Source organism: Aspergillus aculeatus (genome assembly GCF_001890905.1).
Source record: "Aspergillus aculeatus ATCC 16872 unplaced genomic scaffold ASPACscaffold_9, whole genome shotgun sequence".
In the NCBI taxonomy this organism is placed as follows: Eukaryota; Fungi; Ascomycota; class Eurotiomycetes; order Eurotiales; family Aspergillaceae; genus Aspergillus; species Aspergillus aculeatus.
In genome coordinates, this window is record NW_017962984.1 from 980,119 (window position 1) to 1,003,333 (window position 23,215).

Genomic DNA, 23,215 nt, shown 5'->3' on the forward strand with positions numbered 1-23,215 from the left:
TCTCACCCACATTAACGAGGCGACGATATGATACGATAATTTTTTCCTAGAGTTGAGGCCTGGCGTCTCCTATGCGATATACAGCATGTTGTTTACTGGAGTCGGACTTGTTATACATGTACATACTCGACTAATACTACCACCCGTACAAAGCCACCTTTCACGAATCTCACGGATCCCACCCCCCGTCCACATTCAACACCTGCCCCGTGGTATACGAGCTAGCATCACTCAACAAAAACAACCACCGACTCCCCTAAACTAACCCACAACACCAAAAAAAAGGGAGAAAAAAAAACATACGGCGCAACAGCATCCACCCAAATCCCCGGCCCCACTTCCTTAGCCACACTGCGCGTCAGCCCAATGACCCCATGCTTGGTCGCCGAATACGCCGCATGGAAGGCACGTCCTGGATACTCGCCGCGTTGATGATACCCAAGGAAGTGCGGATTGCTGGATCGCGCGTACCTCGGCCCGCAGGCAGTACATGGTGACGCGCAGCTGCCGGTCCGACTCGTCGGGGTCGGAGAGGTCAGCGCGCCCACGCCGTGCTGCCGGCCATGTTGGCCGCGCCGTCTAGGCGGCCCAAGTGCGTGACCGTCTGTTGGATCCAGGCGTCGACGGCGGGGCGGTCGGTGATGTCGAGATGGGTGGTGAGGATTCTCCCTTCCTGGGTCTGGGCGGGTAGGATGGTGACGGCGAGGCCGATGCCTGCCATGCCGATCTGGCGTGGATTTTGTGGGGGAAGGCCATGCGGTTGTTGACTCGGAGCATGATGTCGGAGGTGAAAGTAGGGACTGTACAGTGTATAGACCGGATATATGAATGGATAAAGACGAGCATGTGTTAGTATGGATACCCGGCTTTCCGTCTATTTAGCCATTTTGCCGTGGCTGCACGGCAGTTAGGTCAATCATAGGGGTTGTTCTGCTTACTGGGTAGTACCCGGGTGTAGTTGGACCATGCAACTCTTGTATACTACTAACTATACTCGGCTTCAACAGAACCACTATCTACCCAAATCCCTCCCGGACTAGGTACCACAACCTAAACCTCCTCAAACTCAGCACTCAATCCCCCGACCCCCCTTCACAGAAAATCTCACCCCCTCCACTCCCCCCGCTCTCCCCTCCTCATCAAAAACACACCAGTCCACCACCCCCTCCGCATCCCACCCAAAACTCACCCTCCCACCCCCCCGAACCCTCACCCCCTTTACCTCCCCATTACCCCAAGCATCAGGAATCGCCGGCCCCAACACCACCTCCTGCCACACCTTCCCCCCACTCCCCTCCTTTTCGTTCGCTGCATCCAACCTCGCATAACTAAGATCTTTATCCCGCACCAAAAACTCCAGCACGGCGCCCACGACCCCGAAATTCGCATCCGCCTGGAACGGCACACTGCCCCCGTAGAGACTGAACCCATTCGGCCCAAAATTCTCCTGAATGGCGAGGGTTAGCTCCGCGTACGCGTGGGCGGTATCGTTGAGGTTGGCCCAGCACGCGCTGCGCCAGACTTTCGCCCACCCTGTGTTCTGGTCTTCCGTGCCGTTGCCGCGGGAGATCAGGGTGGTGGTGACGGCGGCGGTGACGGTGGTGTTACGGCCAAAGGGGCTGGAGATGGAGGAGCCGGGGTACCAGCCGTAGAGGTTGGAGAGGTGGCGGTGCGTGTCGTTGGGGGTGTCGAGGTCGAGTTTCCATTCTTGGATTTGGTTCCAGGATCCGATTAGGAGGCCGGGGGAGAGGTGCGCCAGGGTTTTGCGCAGGGTTGTTTGGAGAGAATTGTTGGCTGTTTTTTGAGAGGGGGTGGTGAGGAGGTGGGTGAAGAGTTCGGTGAGGAGTTGGTGGTAGTGCGTGCAGCCGAATGTCTATATTTATTGGGTTGGTTAGGAGGGTGTTTTGGTTTGGGGGAATTGGGGTATGGGATATGGGCTTTGGGGGGTATGGGGGCGGGCATACGGTTGGACCATGTTCAGGCGAGTTACACGGGTTGACGACCAAGGTGCCGTCGTGGAAGTATTCGTCTTCCACCAGCTGCGACAGCCAGAACTCGGCCACCCCGGCCAGAATCGGATACCCCGTCTCCTCGTACCAGGCCGAATCCTGCGTGTAGTCGAAGTGGTCCCACACGTGGTGGGCGAGCCAGGCGTTCGAGACGGGGTAGTTGGCCCATTGCGCGTCGTTTTTCATGCTGCACAGGATTAGCTTTCTTGGGAATGCTGTGAGTATGCAGGCAGGGAAACACTCACGCTGTATGCCCAAAAGTGTTCATCTCGTCGTGCGTCACCCACCCGGAGCTGGCCCCGTATAGCAGCTCCGCCGTCTCCGCCCCTCGCGGCATCCACGTCTCCGTGATGTATCGCCACAGCGGCTCCGTCAACTCCCCCAGACCCGTCTGCTCGACGGCCCAGTGCGCCATCTGCAGGTTGATGTTGGCGTGGTAGTCGCCGCTCCACGCGGGGGAGTAGGACTCCGTCCACAGGCCCTGCAGGTTGGGCGGCAGACTTCCTGGTCGCGAGGAGGAAATGAAGAGGTATCGACCGTAGTCGAACAGCAGGTTCTCGACGAACGGGTCCCCGGGCAGCGTATACGAGCTAATCAGCTCCGTGGTCGGCTTGCTGGAGGAGTTGTTCGGGTCTGGCAGGGTGAGCTCGAAGGTACCCGAGAGCGCTTGGAAGTCCTTCAGGTGCGCCGATTTCAATTGCGCGTACGACTTTTTGGCGGCGCTCGTCGCGGTCTGCAGCACTTGCTGGTAGGGGTCTTGCCCTCGGAATGAGAATCCAGCCGCAGCGTTGCCCTTGGCCGCATCGTAGTTAGTCCCGGCGGCGAAGATGAGGAATACCTCACGTTGACCTTTGGAAACGTTGAGGGTGGCGTTGTTCCGTGAGCAGTAGTTGCTCGAGGTTTCCGCTCCGGGAACGACTACCGTCGCTCGGGCATTATAGATCATGCCGATGGTAGGCGCGGTGACGCCGTACAGACTTATGCTATTCCCCTGGCAGGTTACATTCGGGGTTGGAGACGAGAGCTGATTCTCCAGCCCGAAGGTGATTGCCGGCAAGGATCGGTTGGATGCTAGTCGATAGACGCAGACTTGATCCGGATACGAACAGAATGCTTCTCTGCATACCGCCAGTCAGTCCTCTCTCTCACCATAGGAAGGTGAGTATGCGCTTACCTGGTGATGTCGACATTGCCAGTCTTGAACTGATCCAGGTAAACGCCAGACTCCAGATCGAGGCTACGCCGGTAGTTGGACACAGCCCCCAACTCTCCCAGATCGATGGTCAAATTGCCCAAAACCTGGTAGGAGCCGTAATCCGGGAAATCTCCATACAGAGCAGTCACATTGCCGGTTCCGTTTTGGAAGATCCATTCCCTGATCCCGGGCAAAGCGTCGGCTTTGGAGACGTTCGGATTACCACCGGTATAGGCCTTGTATAGGACGTTAGTTCGTGCTAAGTCGGGCTTTTTTAATCAGGTCTGAGAGCACGCACCGGGTTTTCGAAAGGGCCCCCGCGCCACAGGGAATCCACATTCAGATTGACAATCTCCTTGCCTGGAAGGCCGACGGGCATTGCTATCGAGCAGATTAATCTCCACATCAGGTCAGGTGCGATGAACAACAGACATACCTCCTAACCGTCCATTGCCCAGAGGAAAGGCTGTAGTGATGATACTACTGTAGTTGCCCGGAGAATCAGACCACAATGATTTGGCTGCCACTAGAGGCAGCACCAACAAACTGGAAGCGACCGTCGAACGCATCGTTTGCTGCAGCAGAACGCAAGAAACCCGAGAGTTCCGAGTGCGGATGAGGGGAAGGGTCAATTAATATCCCACGTTCAATTCAGCCGTGATGCGTCGACAACATCATCATCCTGTGGCATCCGCGGGGGATCGGACCATTCGATTTTGCGGGAAAACTAGATTAGATGCTGGCTGCAGGAGACGACCGAGAGGGGTCAGACAGTGTCATTGGAGGAGTTATCGGTGAGCAATGAATTGACCTGCAGATCGGCGCAATTGTGGCGCGGTGCTAAGCTGCTAATTCTGTGCTAAACTCGTTCACTTGCTTGCTTTTTGCCGGAATTTGGCGAGACTCCGCATTTGCATTTTTTGCTGGCAATAAAAATCCAGGGTGGTCAGATCGGTCTATTGGTAATGGCTGGTACTGCTGATACTGCTGATACTGCTATCGACTACTGTCTGTAAACCCCATGACATGTTCCAACTAGAGCCTGCTTCCTGCTGCAGTCGCATTGGCCTTTTTCCACATTTCGATCCGGCGCTCGTGGCCTGCGTTGAACAAGTCCACCCAGGATTGCTCAAACGGGGGCAATCTACGCCCCGGTTCGCCCTCTTTCGGCTCGCCTGCCAGCTGTCGCAGTTGCTCAAAGTATTCCTCGAACTCAGGATTTATCATCAAGAAGCCCGGCCCATCGCCCTTCTTTGCGATGCGATCCTGCTCCCATTTTTGTCGCTCTTCGTGCGGCGGTAGATGAGCCTTGCCTGCCAGCACCCGCGCTGCTGCCACAGCTTGCCATTCGAAGATCTTGAAAGTCAATCCGGCGCCAACCTATTACTGTCAGCAAAATTCGCCCAGACTGCCGGAGAAACACGTACGCCTCCAATAAACATTAGGGTCGGATCCTGCCGATGGAAGACATGGAGGTACACATCAGGAATGCGGTTATTTCTCATCGGGATATTGGGCAAGAATGGTAATGTCCAGGTGAACCCCGTGCCGAAGATGATATAATCGACGTCTGAGACCGAGGTCCCGTCCTCGAAGTGAACAGTGCGGTCTCCGTTCTCGCAGGAGATGCGCGCGATTGGTGGCCGCCGCTCGATCTGAGGATGCTTGAATGCTTCGTCTCCAAAGTAGGGATTGTACTTGCCGCGGACAACGGCGTAGATGGGTGATTGAGCAGAGCCGATCAAGCTAACAGCAGTGTCTGCCGCAGACACTGAGGCTCCAACCGTGACGACTTTCTGTAGACCATATTCAGCGATGCTCCCATTCATTGAATGACAGGCACACTCACCTTGCCTCGGAATTGTTCCGGACCACGATATTGTTTTGTGTGCAAGACATTCTCGGGGTACTTCTCCACAAAGTCCTTGAGACCTGGGATGGCTGGTACGTATGGTACTGCGAAATGCCCCGAGGCAACAACAAGGGCGTCAAAGGTTTCGCTCCACCAATAGTCATCTCCTCCAGGCTCTCCCGCTCGGCGGAGGGTCAAAACCCATTTGTCAGACTGAGGATCTTTCACGGCGGATTCTACAGTGGTGTTGTACTCAACCAGATCTTGGTAGCCATTACGATTGAGAAGATCTTCGACATATTGCCGAATCACCGTATGATGGCGGAACGGTGTGTCGGGCCCGTGAAGTCCAATTGACCATTCAGAGCGAACAACTGGGATCGGTTCTAGGGAATACCCCATGGTGGCAGCATCCACATTGGTATGCAGATTAGGGTAGACATGCGAGTCAGTGAAGCGATGTTGCGATGATGCCGGCGTATATTGGGGAAGACTTTCAGGGATCGGAAGCGGGGCATCAGCTATTCTGGCGGAGAGTTTCTCAACGTCCAGAGCGACCGCTTTCTCCTCTGGTCGTGCCACCCTGTTCGTAGTGTCAATTTCTCCAAAAGCCATTGAGAAGAATTAGGCAAGCGTACCAGCATCCGCCCGCCTTTTCCTGTCGCTCGAAAACACGAATTCGATCAAAAGCTTTCTCCTGCGCCAGGGCATCGACAGCAATAGCACCAGCCGGCCCCGTGCCGATGATTGCAACGCTTTTCACTTGCGGCATTGCGATGTCTAGGTGTAAACCGTAGGCCGTAAATATCTACAGCGTGTACTGGGACGGGTTGGAAGGGATCCAGACAATAACACCTTTCCAAAGAAATCAGTACAGATCAGTAAATGTTCAATGCCTGGGTGGAATGTCGCAAGGCAAAGGATGTGGCTAATCATGGCGCCGGATTGCATCAGCGTGGACCACTGATAAGCCCAAGTGAGATGGCTGACACATGGCTTATCAGACCCCAGGTCTTCTAGTTGGTTTCAAACTGACCTTATTCTCCGCTTGTTGTATGCTTCGCGACTGGTGTCTCTGGTGACTGAAACCTACCCACGGTGGCGCCTGTCGGGCAAAAAACCATTCAGTCCCATTTTTTCCATTTCCATTCTGATTGGTCGGTTTCTGGAAAGAATCACGTGTAGGATTTTGTATGCAGTGCAAAGCAATGTGATTGGATGGTAGCCGAATCCGCTCTCGGCTTAATCCCGAGCTGAGATCAACCACCAGTAGGATAGCCAGTCTGTTCTGCCGGCTCGACAACTGCTCTCGACTTCATCGAGGCAGGAAGAAATGCACATACGCAGTGAAGATCTATCAACATCATGAGAATTGACGTAAGTGTGACACAAAGCTGTGAAGGCTGCGATACGGAGACGACACCCTGAAGACGTTCGGACCAAGGCTCTGATTGTTTCAGATATGTGCTCCGGGTCGATTGATGTCACTAAGTCAATCCGCGATCTTCGGGATGCGGTGATTAGTGAAACTGTCGTCAAAGACGGCGTGACCGACTCAGGAAAAGCAAGTAGACCTGCATCGCCCCTCATCACACAGCCCTTGCAGACTGATCATTGAGGGAATTGCCATTCCAGGTAATACTGACGAACACATCATCCTCAAGGCAGTTGCCTCATGCATGGATATGAAATGGTCAGATGCATGTGCTTTTAGCCGAAGGTATGGTTTACTGTCTGTGTCTCGCGCCGGGTCAGCACACTCTGCTGGAACTGCCTGGAGCTGTTTGGCAAGATTATGGCGCCATATCACGGCTGCAATGGATCTCGATCACGAATCGAAACAGGATATTCTAACGAGTGTCGAATACAGTGAGGTTCGACCCATTGTGTAGTGATAATCCTTGAACCAGTCGTTAAGGCGTGTTCCAAGCCGTAAGGTGGAGGCCGATCGCTACCTGTAACGACGCGAAACTCCTCGAAAGTTTAAGACTCGATGCTCTCCACCAACGCTCAAAATTGGACTCATTGCATTGCTGACCGTCCATGGAGACAGGGTAGACAGGCCCAAGAAAAGCGAGATCATGGTGCTTGGCCAGGAAGCTTGTTGACAGATGACATGCTTGTTCTTCGGTGGAATAGGTAGGAAATGCTGTACTTTCTCCAATCACTTGGTCACAGTTGAACGGTGTAGGTTGGGCCCGTTGTAAACCTAATCTTTGCAGGCCACTAGCGAACCCCAAAAGATTCCCTGTTTCATCTAGAAGATTTCCTTAGTCGGCCATAGATAACCATAATGAGGGAAGCTCCAGGAGTCTGATACTGTATGATGTATATTGAACACAATCTGCCTCTGGCCTATGCAGTTCAAGGCCGAGTCCCACTGGCTTTAGCGAAGGGTAGGAGGTAGATACCAAAAACAGGGGAATTTGCGGGTTGTGGAGGATAATCCCACAATCACTGGCATTATAGGACAACCCCACAAGAGTCGTATCAAGGAAGGATGATTGCCACCTTGAGAGGGTGGAGTAAGTAGAGATGCGGAGGGACAGCAAAAGGCGGAGGGTGAGAAAGATTACTGCCTCAGGGTCCAGGCAACCATCGGCTCTGATTTTCACCTCCACCACTCCGCTGTTCTTCCGCTGTTCTTCCGCTCTGCTTCCGCTCCGGGTCGAGATCCACTGCACTTGTCTCTTTTTTGGGTCTTGACCACTCAATCTCTCACAAAACCACTGGAACAAGAACTCAAGATCGTCGTTCCTGGAATTCCCATGGCTCTGCCCTAGGTGCTAACATCGGGCCCGTTCGATCGATCTTCTCGGGCCTGAAGTGACTTTATCCACTACCTACAGTTCTACCCACCACTGGCCCATCGACTTTGTTCGCCTGAAACGCCACGGTGGATGACATGCAACGGTCCGTGATACTTCGCCAGCCCTTGTCGTTTTAAGAGTCTATGACAGTGTTGTGAAACATGAAGCTCTGAAACTCAAGACTCCCTCACCGACACTGATAACATTTTCTGGACTTCCCTACCTCATCCTTTTGTGCAGCCCAAACTCAAGATGCAGTTGAGGCGATGACCTAGGTGGCACCATTGGAGAAGAGGACGACGCGTCGTGCAAGGCGCTGCTGCATTCTCCGGTGCAAGGCAAAAGATCCATGGACGACTGAAGCAGCGATCAAGAGGATGCTGCGAGCTCTGCAATTGATTGGTCGGCGGCTATCTATCTCCGATTCGGAGCTCCACCGACAACCATCGCAGCTCACCTTAATCCAAGGGCTGAATGGGGTGAGTTTGGGGTTGACCCATCTAGGCCGAGAAAATCCCCAAGTTCCTGCAAGTCTCTACGCCTCTGACCGAAGGCCCTGAGCACCCACAGGTCCTGTCGGCAACCCGACTTGTTCTTCATTGGCCAGCAGTGCGATAACGTCTGCGATGGGCGTGCCCTACTTGAGCCCTTGCGTGCTTAGAACAAAACCTCGTTTTTGGGCCTTGCGACCTGTCACGTCATTCTAGCTTCGAACCATCGGAAGGAATCCGGGACTCACCATTGTTTCGCAATAGTGAGATCCGTATTGCCTTCATGGTCCCTGGCAGATTGTCACGACTTGCAACTTCGGCATATCGAAGTCATTGTTTAGCTGCGGGGCGAGACCCATCCGCTCAGACTTCCCTTGATACAATCAGAACGATATCGGCATGTGCATGAAGAAGTCATCGCTGCCAATTGCCGGCTGTAGACCTGGACCGTAGATTCCAGTTGGGGAATAATTGTTTGTTGATCCTTCACTTTCAGCACAGCATGATGTTCCACCAAGATCTATAAAGGATCCTTGAAATCCCCTCCGGATATGTCTTTTGCTATCAGGCTTCAGTGCTCTCTCGATCGAATCCGGTACTCATTCACTTCTTCCATTTCCCATCACTTTCGCTTCTACTTTACTTCTTCGCTTTAACCAGCAATCTTTCAACATGAAGCTTCAGAACGTCGCTCCTCTATGCCTTGTGGGCTACGCCCTGGCCTTGCCCGCGAACGTCGATAAGAAGAGACAGGATCTCTCCGACCTTCCTCCTATTCCAACTGGGCTTGTGCCATCTGGGCTTATTCCCTCGGGGCTTCCAATCCCTTCACAGGGTCCAGGATCCGAGCTGCCCACACTCACTGTTCCCTCAGGCTCGCCCGTCGAGAAGCGCCAGGACTTGACCGACCTTCTCCCCTCGAGCATTCCTCTTCCCTCTGGTTTGACGGAGATTCTGTCCCAGCTGGGTATCACCCTTCCTTCGGATATTCCTCTCAAGAAGCGCCAGGACCTGTCGCAGATTTTCCCCTCCGGGGTTCCGATCCCATCCGCAGTGTCCAGTATCCTGTCCGACCTGGGTATTACCCTCCCTTCCGATATTCCTCTCAAGAAGCGTCAGGAACTCGAGTCCCTTCTTCCTTCTGGCACCCTCCCCTCTGGTCTGCCCATCCCTAGCGGGGTGAACGATATCTTGTCCAACCTCGGAATCACTCTACCCTCGGACTTGCCCATCAAGAAGCGTCAGGACCTGTCTAGCATCCTCCCATCGGGCCTTGCGATCCCATCCGGAGTGACCGACATCTTGTCTGACCTGGGTATCACTCTTCCTTCGAACTTGCCTCTGAAGAAGCGCCAGGACTTGGACTCGCTGATTCCCTCTGGCATCCTGCCCTCCGGCCTCCCGATCCCCACTGCAGTCACCGGTATCCTGTCCGACCTGGGTATCTCTAAGCGTGACGACAAGGAGCCCGAGGCCGTGCCCACCGGTGGATCCGCCTCTACCAATGCCACCCAGCCCAGCAGCAGCAGCCTTCCCAAGCCCACCGGTATTCCTGTGCGGCCTTCCAGCGGCGGTGTCGTCGAGCCCCTTGTTGACGCCTCCAAGTCAGTTCAGAACTCGACTAAGTCCGCCAGCGGCGGCAGCTCTGCTCAGCCTTCTAGCGCCGCCCCTCAGGCTACTGGCACTCCTCTTGCTCCCTTCCCCGGCTCCCCTGAAATCCCCGCTGCCTCCCCCAGCTCCTCCGCTTCGGTCCGCAGCGCTTTCCCCTTCCAGGCTTGAATGAAAGAACCTACGGAGTAGGGTTCACAATCCCGCAACGGTATCACAACCTAAGATGATTGCAGTCCAAGGGTGATATTCAACATACCGTTTGCATGACTCCACGTGTATGAATCGAATGGTGGATCTCGGCTGGCCGGCGTTTCTTGTTTGTCTACGGCCATGGATTATCTGATGGGATGGGGTCTGCTTGTATCAGAATATGCTTAGATAGTTTTGGTTTCCAATGGAGTCTTTGTTGCGTTATCTGACTAGTCTCTTGTTCCGCTGACCGCTGCTGCAACGATGGCTCTGTACACAAGTGCGATACACATGATTGTCTTTCAGACATCGTTCTCCCAACATCATCGTCAATACCTTCAAGTGTCTCATCCAGGTGATTCTCTTTTGGATCGCCCCTCCATAATGGGGTTTGCCTTTTGTTTGTGATTCCTCTGTCGTATGTCGCAAGGATATTTATCACAAGGTTGTTTGTTCGTCAAGAATATTCCCATTCCAGTCGCATTCCAGTCGCAACCGTTCTGTCACATCGACATGACATCGTCCCTCCTTCGATCATCGCCATCGTGACGTTTCACCTCCCCAAAAAAGTTTTCTTCATCTTCAGACTCGAGCAGCCTGCTCCGTCCGATCCTGCAACGTAGTGGCCGCCGTCATCAGCCGCTCTGCCTGATTCGACACAACATACCACGCATCCTGGTCAAAACGCGGCTCCGCACTCAACGCCTCAACAATCCGTCCAATACTCGCCGCCATCCGCTCCATCTGCTCCACGGCGAACGAGCAGTACATGTCGATTTGGAGCGCTTCATGGTGCGTATCACATCCCCTACTGAAGAAAGCCCGATGCAAAGACTGGTAGAACAGCCGGTATCGCTCGATCGCCTCGCTGCTGAGCCCATGCAGCTGCGCCATGCTCGGCAGTTCGTGGAGGCAGGCCTCACACCGGCTCATGCCCTCGAGCAGGTGGAAGACGTATTCGATGTCGTCGGCCCGGAACTGTATTCCTTCGTTGGTGGGGTACGGCCCCCGGAGATGATCGCGCAGCCGGTCGCTCTTGATCTGCAGGCACATGCAGGACACGGGCTGGCCGCTGCAGAATGCATCGAGGATGAGTTTTGCGTAGTTCGGCTGGCAGTACAGCTCTTTTGGGCTGGCTGTGCAGGTGGAGGCTGAGCTTGCCAGGGCGGCTGTTTCGTCGTTGTTCTTTTCGGATTGAGATAGAAGAGTAGAGGCCATTTGGACTTGTGGGTGATGAGGTTCCATCGCTGATGCGAGGAAGGCCACGCTTCGGGATTGCAGCTTTGAGATCAAAGCTTTGAGAGCCTTGCGGTTCATTCTGTGGATGTGAGGGGTTTTTGAAGAGAGCGTTGAGGGGCGTGAGAGGAGCTTGAAGATTGAGAAGCTTGGAGTTTTTGCTTGAAGATCTTGATAGTTTTGCTTGAGGAGCTTGATGCTTTTGAGGAGCTTGATATTTGGAGGAGCTTGAAGATTCGCTCGACTCAGTGGTTTTAGTGGTTTTTTGGTTGTGCTCAACTCGGTGATCTTTTTTATGAAGATCTGCTCGACTCTGAGGTTTTTTTGAGGTAGGGGTGAGGGTTTAGTAAGGTCTGGAGAAAATCAAGGGAGTGGTAGGAGAGAAGAAAATTTGACGAGAGCAAGAGAAAGAGAATTACACAGCGTTCCCCCTGAAGTGGGTTGATTGTGAGGTGAACTTGACTCTATACTGACTCTATACTGACTCTATACTATTGTCATACCGGAAGTGTGTTCCGTGTAGAAGCATCTGCGGTTAAGGGATCGCGCCCTGCGTTGCAACAGGTGCACTTCCGCAATAACAGTAGCATTATTACTGAGCAAAAGAAAGCCTAGTATTCATGGAACTGTGCATAAGCTTTTCCTATGTCGTATGTATAGGATAATAGGACACTAGGTGGCCAAGGAGATGTAGCTAATGCTGCGATATCCATTTCCAATTTACCCTCCCTGGCCACCATTGTTACAACTCTCTGAAATTCATAAGCAGCCACATCTAGAGAGTGCGTTTTACAAGGTTGTAATATAGAGGCAGTCTGCACCTTAAGCAATGTTCCTTCGAGTGGCCGTATCTTGTATGGGTAAGATGATGTATATAATGCCAAATTACAGCCAGATCTACTTCTGCTTCTAGCAGTGGAGCGAGGAGAAATGTAAAAATCGTGGCCACGGAGGGGAAGTTCAATCTCGATCAAAAACCCGTGGATCTTGTTGTATTTAAAAATCTCGTTGCCAAAGCTAACAGGTGAGCAGCACACTGCGGGGATGAATCCAAAGATAAAATCAAAACTAGAACTAGAATCCTAAATATCGGCCGTGAGGCCTGGGTGGCTGTTTGCTCACTACGGCCGTCCCAAGGATCATCAAGTCTGGGGTGGTACTGGACAATACATAGTAGATTGAAAGATGGACGGGGGGGAAAGTTTGAAGACATGTTGTGAGAAAGGAACAAGTGCATTGTTTGGCGACAATCTTGGTTGGGAGTGTAGAAAGACAGATGATCTCATAGTCTCATGCTAAAACCCACAGTGGGTGGAATGGCGGGGCTACAGGGCTGAGCCTGAAGTCTTAAGAGACTTACAGCTGGGACACGCGTCAACCATTGATTATTATTCCCCCCTGCAGTCAAGCCAATTGCTGCTGCTGATCCCGCGGTCTTTATTTTCTCCTCCGCCCGATTTCCCCTCTCCGTCGCTCGTCACTCTCACTTGGTCTTACCACTTGATCTCCTCATCCATCATCCTTTCTCTTTCTCCCTCTCCCTCTTCTCCATTCCTCCACCTCTCCTTCTCTCCCCCTCACTATCTTCTGCATTTTAGACATCTTTTCTCTTCGTCCAATAGCTTTTCATTCTCCCTTTGCACAGCTTGAACGAGTTCAATAGAAAGCTCTTTTTCCGCTCTCGCACCGCCTCAGCGCCCGCCCTCAGCAGACGTCACACACCCCACGGAACCTTGGCGATTAGGCAGACGTTTTCCTGTGTTTTTTTCCACCTTCTAGAAGTTTTCGAAGCTATTCTTACATATAATTGTGACCCTGATCTTTCGAGATACAAAGTCGGCCCATTATCGTTTCCTGGTGACAGGAATTAATCTGGACTGTCGCTCACGATGGCCGCAACGAACTCCGCCCCTCTTGTTCCTAACGGAACCCAGTCGGTCGGCCTCGCGACCGACTCACCCTCCACCACGACCACTAATACCTCCACAAGCCAAATCTTGACTGGGAAGCAAGAACATTGTTAGTACCTGTCGCAGCACCCTGCGGACATGATTGCTGACGGTCGCAGATCTCAAGCGCGAACTCATCGCCCGACAAGTCCAGAGCGAAATCGCCGAGCTGAACTCCCCTACAGCCCTGCAACGCTTCGGCGCCCCCTTCAAGTCGGAATTCGGTGAAGTTGCTCCAGTCGATTCTGAACTCCCCATCCTCCGATATATTTTCGTGCACCATGTGCGCAACTTCCCATTCCTGGATAAGGCTCGTGAGAAGGAATTCTGGCAAGATAAGCTTCAAGTGGTGCGTATATTCCTCACCATAGAGCCCCGATCCTATAATGCGAAGCGCTAATCGCAAGGTTGTAGTTTCTCGAGTCGTTCGCAAAGAAACATGTGTCTTCGTCGGAGGATCGCCTGGAAGAGACGAAGCGCAGAAAGCTGGCGCGCAAATGCGAAAAGCTGGTCGAGCTAATGATGGTTTCTGGAATCCCTACTGCATCGGGCTATGAAGAACGCATTCAGTTTTCGGAGATGGAAGTCGTGGATCGCGGGGCCAACGAAAAGGGTTTGTTGGTCAACATGCCTGAAGGAAACTCAATTCACGGATGGGACATCAATGTGGCTGCGGTCCGGGTTACATCGGTCAGACGGACTGTGCGATATCACCAACACGCAGTATGTTCAGAGAAATCTTCGAGCAACTGAAGAACATCACTAACACATTTATGATCAGGAGTTCATTATTCGGGTGCGCCGAGATGGGAAGCAAGATACCTTCGTGGCTCGTCGATACGGCGACTTCTCTAGGCTGCACAAACGGTTGCGCACTGAGTTTCCCGGGAAGCCACTGCCTCCGCTGCCACGCAAGAACAAGTCTTCATTGACATCCAGCATATTTGGCTCTGCAGACGACGAAGCCTCATCGATTTCGTCTGTTTCCACTCAAGACACGAGCGCAGTAGACGACGGCTACTCATCTCGCAACCTAGCGCCCGGCAACCACCATACTCGTTCACTGTCACGGTCTTCCATGCGGTCGCTCCGGTCGCCTCGGGCCTCCGGAGACGCGCCCCGGGAAACGGTGCTCTACAGAGAGGAACAGCGAGTCTCCCTTCGAGCGTTTCTGCGTACTCTGCTACAGAACAAGCGGGTGGCGGACACCAAAGCTCTCGAGGACTTCTTGACTGCTAACCCGATTACTCTGAATGAAGAGGAGAAACTGGATATGCAGAAGCGCAAAGAGGTAGATGCTGTGCGGATTGAGGAGCAGAAGCGGTTTTATGAGATCGCGAGAGCGCGGGCGGCTGAGTTGGACGCGTACATGGAGAATTTCCGCCGGGATATCGTCGAGAGTAGTAAGTCGGGTCTGTATCCTGCTCAAGTGCTACTATACTGATTCAGTTTTAGATGGATTGACGAAACTCTTTGCTGAAATCAAGGAGAAGCCGACAGTGGAGGATTTGAGCCCACAATACCAGAAATTCGCCGAATGGCTACGCATTGAAGTTGCCGCTACGCTCTATCATCTTTTCCTGGCCGAGGACAATTCTCCTGAACTGTTCGCGCAGGCCAAGAGGATCCACTCTCTTGTCCCTTATAGTCTTCTGAAAAATGTAATTCGCATTGCCAACCCGGCAGCTGTGATGTCAGGAGTACTGGACCTCTTCCTGGCTCAACCTTTTGGCTCCCGGTCCCTACTCCAACGCATATTTTCTATGACTTTGCACGACGGGATCAGAGCTTTCCAGAAGTCGATCGATGCGCTGGCCGCGACGGTTGAAGATCCTGTCCTTTGCCAAAAGTTGAAGGCATTCACCGACGCCGACGAAGACTTGAAGAATGAGATTCGCGCCGAAGCCACCGCAGAGGATGTTGACATCATTGTGGCAATTCTCAAGACGGAGCTTATCTCTCCTGAGTTGACCCCAGAACAGTTTGGTAAAGTTTTCAATGCCTACGTTGCCTGGAATCAGGCTGTCGAGAGTGTTGACGCGGAAATGCGAGAAGGCGCTCATTGGTTTGCCAATCTGAAGCAGCTGCTCAAACTCTACACCCGCCAGCGGGACAAGACTATGATGCTCAGCATCGTGGAGGAGCCGGTTACTCTGCAGCTCTTCCGCGACCTCTTCACGATTTTCTACGAGCCGCTCGTGAGGGTCTACAAGTCGGCCAATGTCTACAACAGTATCACAGACTTCGCACGCTTCGCGGATGACGCCATCGCCGTGATCGAAAAGTGTTATCGACAGGATGTGTCTGCCGACCCCAACCAGACTGTTCAAGCCTTCATTGATCTTTGTGAGCGCCACCAAAGCAGCTTCTACAAGTTTGTGCATGAGGTGCACTTACATGACAACGGTCTGTTTGGATCCCTTATGGCATGGATCGAAGACATTCTTGAATTCCTGCGCAAAGGACCACGTGGTGGCAAGCTAGACATGAATGCCCTACTCACAGGTGCAAGGGATGTGGGCCAGATCGACAAAGACAAGGCATTGGATGAGATTAACGCTCTTATCAAATGGCATGCCGATCGGAAACGGTGGCACCTCAATAAGACCAGACAGAAGATGGCAGCTGAGGGAACTGGCAATGAGATCATCCCTGGTAGCACGACCTTCAGGAGCAGTGACTTTGGTTTGGATGAGGTATGAGGACCCCTGCGTCAGTTGAGGAGGCAAGTAGTGCATTAGCTAACCAATGGTTCCTTTAGGCCGATCTTGAGGACCTTGCCATTTCAGACGAAGAGTCTGACGCGTCCGATGAGTTGGATGACGAAGATGATCTCGATCCCATCACGGCTGAGCGGAGACGTCGGGTCAAGAAGCAGGATCAGCTCCGGCGTACGGCGGGAGAGCCCGTCAAGCCGGAGATCCAGGAGATACTCAAACTATCTGAGTCGTTTGGTGTTATGTTGCGACAGGTGCTTGCGGATTAGATGCACATGCATTGTTAAGATACCCTAGAGTCTCTAGATCACTCATACACAGCGTTTATATAGTTCTGGTTGTTGGCATTCGGGCATGGGTTATGTATCGAGTGGAGTAGGTAGGGAAGTTCTTACATGGGTCAAGACTAGCTTGATACTGTGTCTTCACATAGCTATAGTAATCTTAGTATACTTCCATAATTACATGAAGAATTTTACCGAAAAGCACTGGATTCAGACTCCGAGGGCGGTTGGAATAAAGTGGGAAGCGGGCCGGCGGATCAGTGAATCAGTGAAACGATCCGTAGTGAATCAGTATCCGAGACTTCAGTTTCCATGGCGACAATCTTTGACAGGGGCCACTATACATCCATACATAGACTAGGAGTTAGTTATCATCCTCTCCTGCGTACTACTTATATGTCTGCATCTAATCACCTAGCACCTGACCCAATACGCCCAATACACTTCTTGTCGACATCCTAGCCATGATTTCCCCGTCGCCGCGCAAGGCTATTCGCCTCAATGGGCTTTTTGTGGAGGGGATGTGGCACTGCAATTGTCCTGTTCGAAAGCCTGCGAACAAGTTCCAGTGTAAGAATCACGGAACAAACCATGGTCGATACTGTATGCTATACCCCTCTCCTTTTCCTCGACTTACCCAGTCTTGCGATTGACAAAGCGACTGAGCGACTAATCGCGGGCGCTGCCCCTCCTTCTTTTCTGCCTCTCCGCAGTTTACACATGCGAAAGCAAGAAATGCGACTTCTTCCTCTGGGCCAGCGACGCCGAGCTGCGCGAGAAAGCCACCGTCCTCTCCAATTCTCGATCGGAGCCAGATCCTGCAACGGCCCAGACTCCGACCAAGAGACCTCGAGTATACAACGGTCTCCTCACCCCACAGACAGAGCCGCGCATCCATCGCCACAGCCCCGCAACGGGCGGCGGGCAGCAGAAGCAGCAGCAGCAGCAGCAGCAGCACAGCCACATGTTCTCCAGAAGCGCTAAGGCGCGCATGATGTCAGAAGACATCGATGAATTCGAGTGGGACGACGAGGTCGGGGCCGAAGTAGGCAAACTGTTGGACGTGAAGCCAATCCGCCGGCCCAACTTCGGACCTCCCAAAGCCCACCAGGGTCCAGCTCCTCGCGCTCACCAGCCGCCGCCGTCCTTGACATCTCCGGTGAAGAGAAAGTGGTCGGACACGGAAGATGATCATGAGTCTAAACTCGGCCGTCATACTTCGACCGCCTCATTCGCGCAAGTCACACCCCGCTCGCATACCGACCGCGTCCCATCCTTCTCGTCGGCGACCGCGGCGCCGCCCTCGTCCATGGAGATTTCAATGTCGCCGACCCCGACTCGGTTTCGGGATGCTATGGCTGGGGGCGATGAGACGCCGCTGGACGCATCGCAGCTGGCTTCGCAGGCCGTCCGGATCTTGGAGGGTCATCGAGTAGCTCTTCCCAAGCAGGCACAAGAGGAGCTTATGTCCCTGCTTGATAAATATGATCTGAAGATGAAGGGGATTATCCGGGGACGAGACATCTCGCGCGTGGCGTTGAAGAAGAAAGATGAGCAGATTGAGGAGTTGAACGCGCGACTTGCGAAGCTGGAGGGACGGAGATAGGGGAACGCTTTTGTCTTTGCAGGGATATATGATACCATGTTTCGATGTATTTTCTTTTACTTTCTTTTACTTATTTGTCCGTGCTCTTTCTGGCTCGGTGCTACGCTATAGCTCTGCGCGGACCATAATGTCTCTTAGTCTGCTGTGCGGACGTTGACTTGACTACTGTGTTTATGAATGGCCCGATAAGCGAATGTCCCTATTCGTCATTGACACAACTGTATTCTACTGAGTTCACTACGATCGATTCATGATCGCATCATGTGATTGTGAGGCATATTGATCTTATCCCCATCACGTGCTGATAAGCGGGCCTCTACAGTCTCGACTCCATGATTTGAATCGAAAAAAAGTTACGCCTAGAAAGCCTCCGACCGCGCGATTACCCCACGATCGGCCAATCTTACACGATCAATGTCCAGCAGACCTCCGAAGCGCATCAAATCGCAGCATCAATCCACCTCGACTCCGATGTCCAAGGAAACTGACTCCGAGACGAAGCCGGTTCGCAGCGACATCCCCGCCATGTTTCGGCCCCCCGTGAATCGCGCCATGCGCGTGCTGGACCGGTCGTTCTTCAAGCGAACGGTGCCGGTCTCTGCTGCCACGATCTTTAAGACCTCGGATATTGCGACTGTGCGACAAGCACTGCACAAGAAGCGCGACTTGTTGGCGCTGCCCAGGATGGCCACGCTTCGGGATATCAAGCAGGATGATGCCGTGCGCAAATGCCTGTTGCTGCGGGAGGAGATCAAGCATGACGGTCAATCCATCTTCTCTTTGATGTAGAGCAACGAACTGATAGAAGGCTTAGATACGGCGACCTGGTCTCCTACCGTGTCCGAATTGGTTGAGAAGGGCATGGTGAGCGTTGGCCCTTACGATTTGACGATTGACTATGACTACTGGTCCTATGGTACATAACAATTCCACCCACCCCGATGTGCAATTTTTGTGGACTAATCTCCTCCCAGCCGACATCATGGCATCCATTCTCCCCGAAGAGCTGTGCGATGAAATCCCCCAGGGCTTCACCCAAGTCGGACACGTCTGTATGTACTGGCTCCCACCGCCAGCCAAGCCGTTCGTGCCCGTAATTAACCATTCTACCCAAACCAGCCCACCTCAACCTGCGCGAACAATACCTTCCCTACAAACAGATCATTGCCGAGATTCTCTTGGATAAGAACCCCACCGTGAAGACGGTGATCCGCAAGACCGACGACGTCGGCTCCCACAGCCAATTCCGCACCTTCCCCTTCGAGCTGCTCGGGGGCGTGAATGACCTGAACGTCATCCAACACGAACAGAACTGCGAATTCCGGTTCGACTACTCGCGGGTGTACTGGAACAGCCGGCTGGAGACGGAGCACCGGCGGCTGGTGGACAAGTTCCGGCCCGGGGAGATGGTCTGCGACGTGATGGCGGGCGTGGGCCCCTTCGCCGTGCCGGCGGGCAAGAAGAAGATCTTCGTCTGGGCCAACGACCTCAACCCGCACGGGTACGAGGTCATGCAGGACGCGATAAAGCGCAATAAGGTCGACAAGTTCGTGACGCCGCACAACCAGGACGGGCGCGACTTCATCCGGTCCTCGGCCCGCCGGCTCCTCGAATCCCCGCTCACTGTGACCATCGAACCCAAAGTCCGCCGCAGCCAGAAGGACACCGCGCCGCCGCCGGAGGTGTTCCACCGCCCCACCGTCTTCCAGCACTACGTGATGAACCTGCCCGGCAACGCGATCGAGTTTTTGGACGCCTTCGTCGGGGTGTACGCGGGCGAGGAGGCGCGGTTCGCGCCGCACACGGAGCAGAAGCTGCCGAAGGTGCACGTGTATTGCTTCTCGGGCCATTCCGAGGACGAGCACCACGACCATGTGGATATCTGCCAGCGCATCTCGGAGCGCATTGGGTTTGAGATCACGACGGAGGACCGCGTCGGGGGCAGTGGCCGGCAGGAGCTGGAGCTGGCCATCCACAACGTGCGGTTGGTGAGTCCCAACAAGCAGATGTTCTGTGCCAGTTTCCGCCTGCCGGAGGAGGTGGCCTTCAAGAAGGTATGACCTGTCGCATGGAGACTGGGTCCGGCGGACTGTCTACCGTTGAAACACATGATACTCGTGGTATATTGCATAGCCTACATGTATACAGGGCGTTGGTTTCGATTAGAGAGTGTAGAAAGAAGTTCCTGAAAACACAGTACAATGTTAAAAATGATACCCTACACATTGTTCCTTTACTTCATGCATGACCATGCAAAAAATAGCCTCGCACAACATTGTGCATAAATATTCCCGCCAAAAGAAACAGTATAGTTCACCTAGTCCTGTGTTCTTGTTATCTCACCTAGTGGTCGATAATGGTAGTGATAATGATAATGATAACGGAGAAAAAACCACGCCTCACCGCCCCCCCGCTCTCTCCGCCCACAGCAAGCTAACTTACCGCCCTCACCTCACCTCAACCTTTGTCCGTCCGAAAAGAAACTCGGCACCGTCAACACCTGAACCCCAACATCCCCAATTCAAAGCGCACCTGACCCGACCGAATCGAATACACTACACTACACTGCATCACAAACCACCGACTTCATCAGCATCATCGGGTACGAGTTACGAACCGCAGCTACGAATCGCGACTAGACCAAGACAAAAGGAAGAATAATCAGCTAGCAAAGCCGAAAAAAAATGAGCTTCCAACTCCCCGCCCCCACGCACCGCAAGCGCACCCTTCCGCAGGGTGAACTCGAGGCGGCGTCGACGCTGCGCCTGGGCGCGGATCAGAACACCCATACGCTGTCGTTATCCGAGGCGCGGTTGGTCATCAACAAGGTGTTGGAGAATAAGCGGCGCGGGGGGAAGAAGTATGAGGAGCCTGAGTGAGTTGCATCTTTTTCTATCTTGGGGGGAGGGGGGCAGGGTATAATTTGGACTGGACTGGGGTGTATTAAGTTCGAGGGGTTTAGAGGGTTGTCAATGGGGGTGGATGTGTCGAGTTTGGGATTCAATCGTTGATGGAGGGAAACCGAACTACGCGTACCGCAACAAGGCTAACTGATGTGACCATCTCCAACCAGAAACCTGACCAAGACCCTAGACTACCTGGAGGTGTTTGCGCGGTTCAAGGACGAGGAGAACATCAAGGCGGTGGAGCGGTTGCTGAACTCGCATACGGAGTTGGAGATGTTTGAGCGGTCGCAGCTGGGTTCGTTTCCCTCCTTTGTATTTTGGGAAAAACCTGGGGCAGCGAGGCAGTACTAACGGTTCCGTCCGGTGCACAGGCAGTCTCTGCTGCGATAATGCGGAGGAGGCGAAATCGCTCATCCCCAGTCTGCAGCATAAGATCTCGGATGGGGATCTGCAGGAGCTGTTGGATGAGTTGACCAAGTTGCGGAACTTCACGGAGTGAGTGTGATTTTGGGTGATCTGCTTCCCGGGTTATGGGCTTGAAAGGTTGGGAGGAAGGGAAAGGGAAATTCTAGCATGGAGTTCTGGTGTTGTTTTGTCTTTTTGTGTCCTGTTATTGATGTGTTTGGGCAGTGGGAGGGGGGGTAGGTATCGTAGAGGGATTTGTTTATGGCCGGGGGAATGATGTCGTCATGGGGTTTGTAGACTACTCCTAGGTTGAGACTCGTACAGTGTACGGTAGATGTGATGTACTCGAGTATGCCCACGGAAATCTCTTGAAAGGCGATCGCATCTTTCGGAAAGTCAATAAAATCGCCTGAGGTCACACCAAGCCAATAAGAGGCGTGATATAGTCTTCAAGCTCATGAGATAATCAGCGTACTAGAAGTTACTTTGTGGTTGAGTACTTGATTATCAAGTCCAACCAGGCATCGGGACGAGGCAGTTGGCTGAAACTTGGGCAACCAGCCCCAAACTCCAAACTACCGATTTGACTCGGACGAGAAATTGAGTCATCCTCCTGGTCATTAAGTAATGAGAATTGGAACCGGGGCATGTGTCGCAACTCCGGGGGAAACTAAAGAGGGAGCTAGACCCTAAGTTCTACTCCGAGTAGGTTAGTATACGCATACTTCGTATTAGGCCATAAGTGATTGTCTGATTCTTGTTCCCCAGAACAACAGAAACAAAGCGAGAAGGTGGTCAGACACAATCAGACACAACGACCGTGCGAGATGCCCCCTGCGCTGCTGGGGGGAGAAGAGGTCAGATCCATCCTCAGCCACGGAGTCTGTGTGTCAAAGTATAAGTATAAGTAGGAAGGGGGATTTGACTACCGACTACGGGGACAATGTTAGAGTTGGTGGTAGTATGGTCTATTCTAGGTTACTGGGAGTGTGAGTGACTGATGAATTAAGGTAACTTACTGTGTACACAGTACAGTTCTCGGACAGCTCTCCTCCGGCCAGCATTTTCATTATTAAGGACTGGCGGCAGAGCTGCCCAAGGACGCGGTCATCCACCAATCATCCGCGGGAGAGATGCATTCCAGTTCATTACTTTTCATTTTACCTACTGTAGGTATTTTTAAGTTAAGGTACCTTTGGTCATTGCAGTGCAGTTCCAAGCGCATGCATTTGTTGGTCAGTGGTCAGTGGTCACTGGTCTGGTCGCCGGGTTTGGCGTCTGGCCGGCGAAGCCTGGAGGGCTGTGGGGAAAGAAAAGCCGCCGCTGCAGGGCCGATCCCCGTTGCCGGTCTGCCGCTATCCCCCTTTGGGTTCTCTACTGTCTGTCTGATTGGTGTCTCAATGGCGTTATCGGGATGATGTGATTGGAGGCTCTGCTGAGTAATGCAGGTTTCCCGACAGGCGCACCAGTCACAATCCCCCCTCCTCTTTCCCCGGCTCAGTCAGCGCGGTGCTCTCGTGCTTAAGTGCTTAAGTGCTTAGTGTCGGAGGGAAGCAGATCTGATCAATTGGGAGATAGTACAAAGCAACGCAACTGCCCCTGCCCTGGTAGATACAATCACTAGGTATTCTGATCAGTCAGTAGTAAGAATCACATCTAAACCTTTAGCCACGAGCCGTGAAACGGTCAACCACAACTTCCTCCATGGGGTGGGAGAGGATTCCAGTACGTAATACCAAGTCCCCCTCGGTTGCCCCCCCAGACCACCAGATCCAATCACGCCCGCCCGGCTTATCGCTTCCAGCAGTCGAAGGGCGCAGGAACTGGCGGCGAACAACTTACTGTTACGTGTGGGAAATGCTCTCGATGGAGAGAGTCGGATCCCTCCTCGCTGATCGATCGCTTCAACCGGAGATTCTCTTATTGATCCTGATGACTACCGCAATTTGCTGCGC

The 23,215-nt window shown here is 53.1% G+C and overlaps 7 protein-coding genes across 7 annotated transcripts; 5 read left to right on the forward strand and 2 right to left on the reverse strand.

Moving 5' to 3' along the window:
• Positions 1-535: 535 nt before the first annotated feature.
• On the reverse strand, positions 536-5,828 carry ASPACDRAFT_52744 (glycoside hydrolase family 95 protein; the record flags this gene model as incomplete). The annotated part of the gene is made up of 10 exons (XM_020202654.1): positions 536-800; positions 1,152-1,873; positions 1,965-2,196; positions 2,255-3,127; positions 3,184-3,440; positions 3,633-3,750; positions 4,241-4,584; positions 4,632-5,000; positions 5,054-5,639; positions 5,695-5,828. The coding sequence occupies 10 exons, from the start codon at positions 5,826-5,828 to the stop codon at positions 536-538; spliced, it is 3,900 nt and encodes a 1,299-aa protein (XP_020055694.1).
• A 3,201-nt stretch (positions 5,829-9,029) lies between these two features.
• Positions 9,030-10,136, forward strand: ASPACDRAFT_61138 (extracellular proline-rich protein; the record flags this gene model as incomplete). The annotated part of the gene is made up of 1 exon (XM_020203631.1): positions 9,030-10,136. One exon carries the CDS (start codon positions 9,030-9,032, stop codon positions 10,134-10,136), a length of 1,107 nt encoding a protein of 368 aa, XP_020055695.1.
• A 603-nt stretch (positions 10,137-10,739) lies between these two features.
• ASPACDRAFT_61139 (uncharacterized protein) lies at positions 10,740-11,474 on the reverse strand (the record flags this gene model as incomplete). The annotated part of the gene is made up of 1 exon (XM_020203632.1): positions 10,740-11,474. The coding sequence occupies one exon, from the start codon at positions 11,472-11,474 to the stop codon at positions 10,740-10,742; it is 735 nt and encodes a 244-aa protein (XP_020055696.1).
• Positions 11,475-13,020: 1,546 nt separating this feature from the next.
• Positions 13,021-16,538, forward strand: ASPACDRAFT_79264 (PX domain-containing protein). Its single transcript, XM_020205355.1, has 6 exons — positions 13,021-13,412; positions 13,462-13,691; positions 13,757-14,065; positions 14,124-14,745; positions 14,798-16,038; positions 16,104-16,538. Exons 1-6 carry the CDS (start codon positions 13,283-13,285, stop codon positions 16,326-16,328), a joined length of 2,757 nt encoding a protein of 918 aa, XP_020055697.1. The 5' UTR covers positions 13,021-13,282; the 3' UTR covers positions 16,329-16,538.
• Positions 16,539-16,639: 101 nt separating this feature from the next.
• ASPACDRAFT_120713 (uncharacterized protein) lies at positions 16,640-18,187 on the forward strand. Its single transcript, XM_020196373.1, has 2 exons — positions 16,640-16,946; positions 17,057-18,187. Exons 1-2 carry the CDS (start codon positions 16,808-16,810, stop codon positions 17,947-17,949), a joined length of 1,032 nt encoding a protein of 343 aa, XP_020055698.1. The 5' UTR covers positions 16,640-16,807; the 3' UTR covers positions 17,950-18,187.
• Positions 18,188-18,222: 35 nt separating this feature from the next.
• On the forward strand, positions 18,223-20,176 carry trm5 (tRNA (guanine) methyltransferase). Its single transcript, XM_020196374.1, has 4 exons — positions 18,223-18,712; positions 18,764-18,865; positions 18,924-19,001; positions 19,069-20,176. Exons 1-4 carry the CDS (start codon positions 18,364-18,366, stop codon positions 20,007-20,009), a joined length of 1,470 nt encoding a protein of 489 aa, XP_020055699.1. The 5' UTR covers positions 18,223-18,363; the 3' UTR covers positions 20,010-20,176.
• A 260-nt stretch (positions 20,177-20,436) lies between these two features.
• On the forward strand, positions 20,437-21,638 carry ASPACDRAFT_79266 (DNA-directed RNA polymerase II subunit RPB4). The gene is made up of 3 exons (XM_020205356.1): positions 20,437-20,824; positions 21,023-21,150; positions 21,227-21,638. Exons 1-3 carry the CDS (start codon positions 20,634-20,636, stop codon positions 21,352-21,354), a joined length of 447 nt encoding a protein of 148 aa, XP_020055700.1. The 5' UTR covers positions 20,437-20,633; the 3' UTR covers positions 21,355-21,638.
• The last annotated feature ends 1,577 nt before the right edge of the window (positions 21,639-23,215 follow it).

What these genes read in the sequence shown, in the direction of transcription:
- ASPACDRAFT_79264 (XM_020205355.1), top strand. Translation starts at nt 13,283, where the DNA reads ATGGCCGCAACGAACTCCGCCCCTCTTGTTCCTAACGGAACCCAGTCG. An exon ending in GGCAAGATAAGCTTCAAGTG is followed by an intron (nt 13,692 to 13,756) that starts GTGCGTATATTC and finishes GCAAGGTTGTAG; the next exon opens with TTTCTCGAGTCGTTCGCAAA. An exon ending in GTGACTTTGGTTTGGATGAG is followed by an intron (nt 16,039 to 16,103) that starts GTATGAGGACCC and finishes TGGTTCCTTTAG; the next exon opens with GCCGATCTTGAGGACCTTGC.
- ASPACDRAFT_120713 (XM_020196373.1), top strand. Translation starts at nt 16,808, where the DNA reads ATGATTTCCCCGTCGCCGCGCAAGGCTATTCGCCTCAATGGGCTTTTT. An exon ending in AACAAACCATGGTCGATACT is followed by an intron (nt 16,947 to 17,056) that starts GTATGCTATACC and finishes GCCTCTCCGCAG; the next exon opens with TTTACACATGCGAAAGCAAG.
- trm5 (XM_020196374.1), top strand. Translation starts at nt 18,364, where the DNA reads ATGTCCAGCAGACCTCCGAAGCGCATCAAATCGCAGCATCAATCCACC. An exon ending in GGAGGAGATCAAGCATGACG is followed by an intron (nt 18,713 to 18,763) that starts GTCAATCCATCT and finishes TAGAAGGCTTAG; the next exon opens with ATACGGCGACCTGGTCTCCT. An exon ending in CTATGACTACTGGTCCTATG is followed by an intron (nt 18,866 to 18,923) that starts GTACATAACAAT and finishes ATCTCCTCCCAG; the next exon opens with CCGACATCATGGCATCCATT.
- ASPACDRAFT_79266 (XM_020205356.1), top strand. Translation starts at nt 20,634, where the DNA reads ATGAGCTTCCAACTCCCCGCCCCCACGCACCGCAAGCGCACCCTTCCG. An exon ending in AAGAAGTATGAGGAGCCTGA is followed by an intron (nt 20,825 to 21,022) that starts GTGAGTTGCATC and finishes ATCTCCAACCAG; the next exon opens with AAACCTGACCAAGACCCTAG. An exon ending in GTTTGAGCGGTCGCAGCTGG is followed by an intron (nt 21,151 to 21,226) that starts GTTCGTTTCCCT and finishes TCCGGTGCACAG; the next exon opens with GCAGTCTCTGCTGCGATAAT.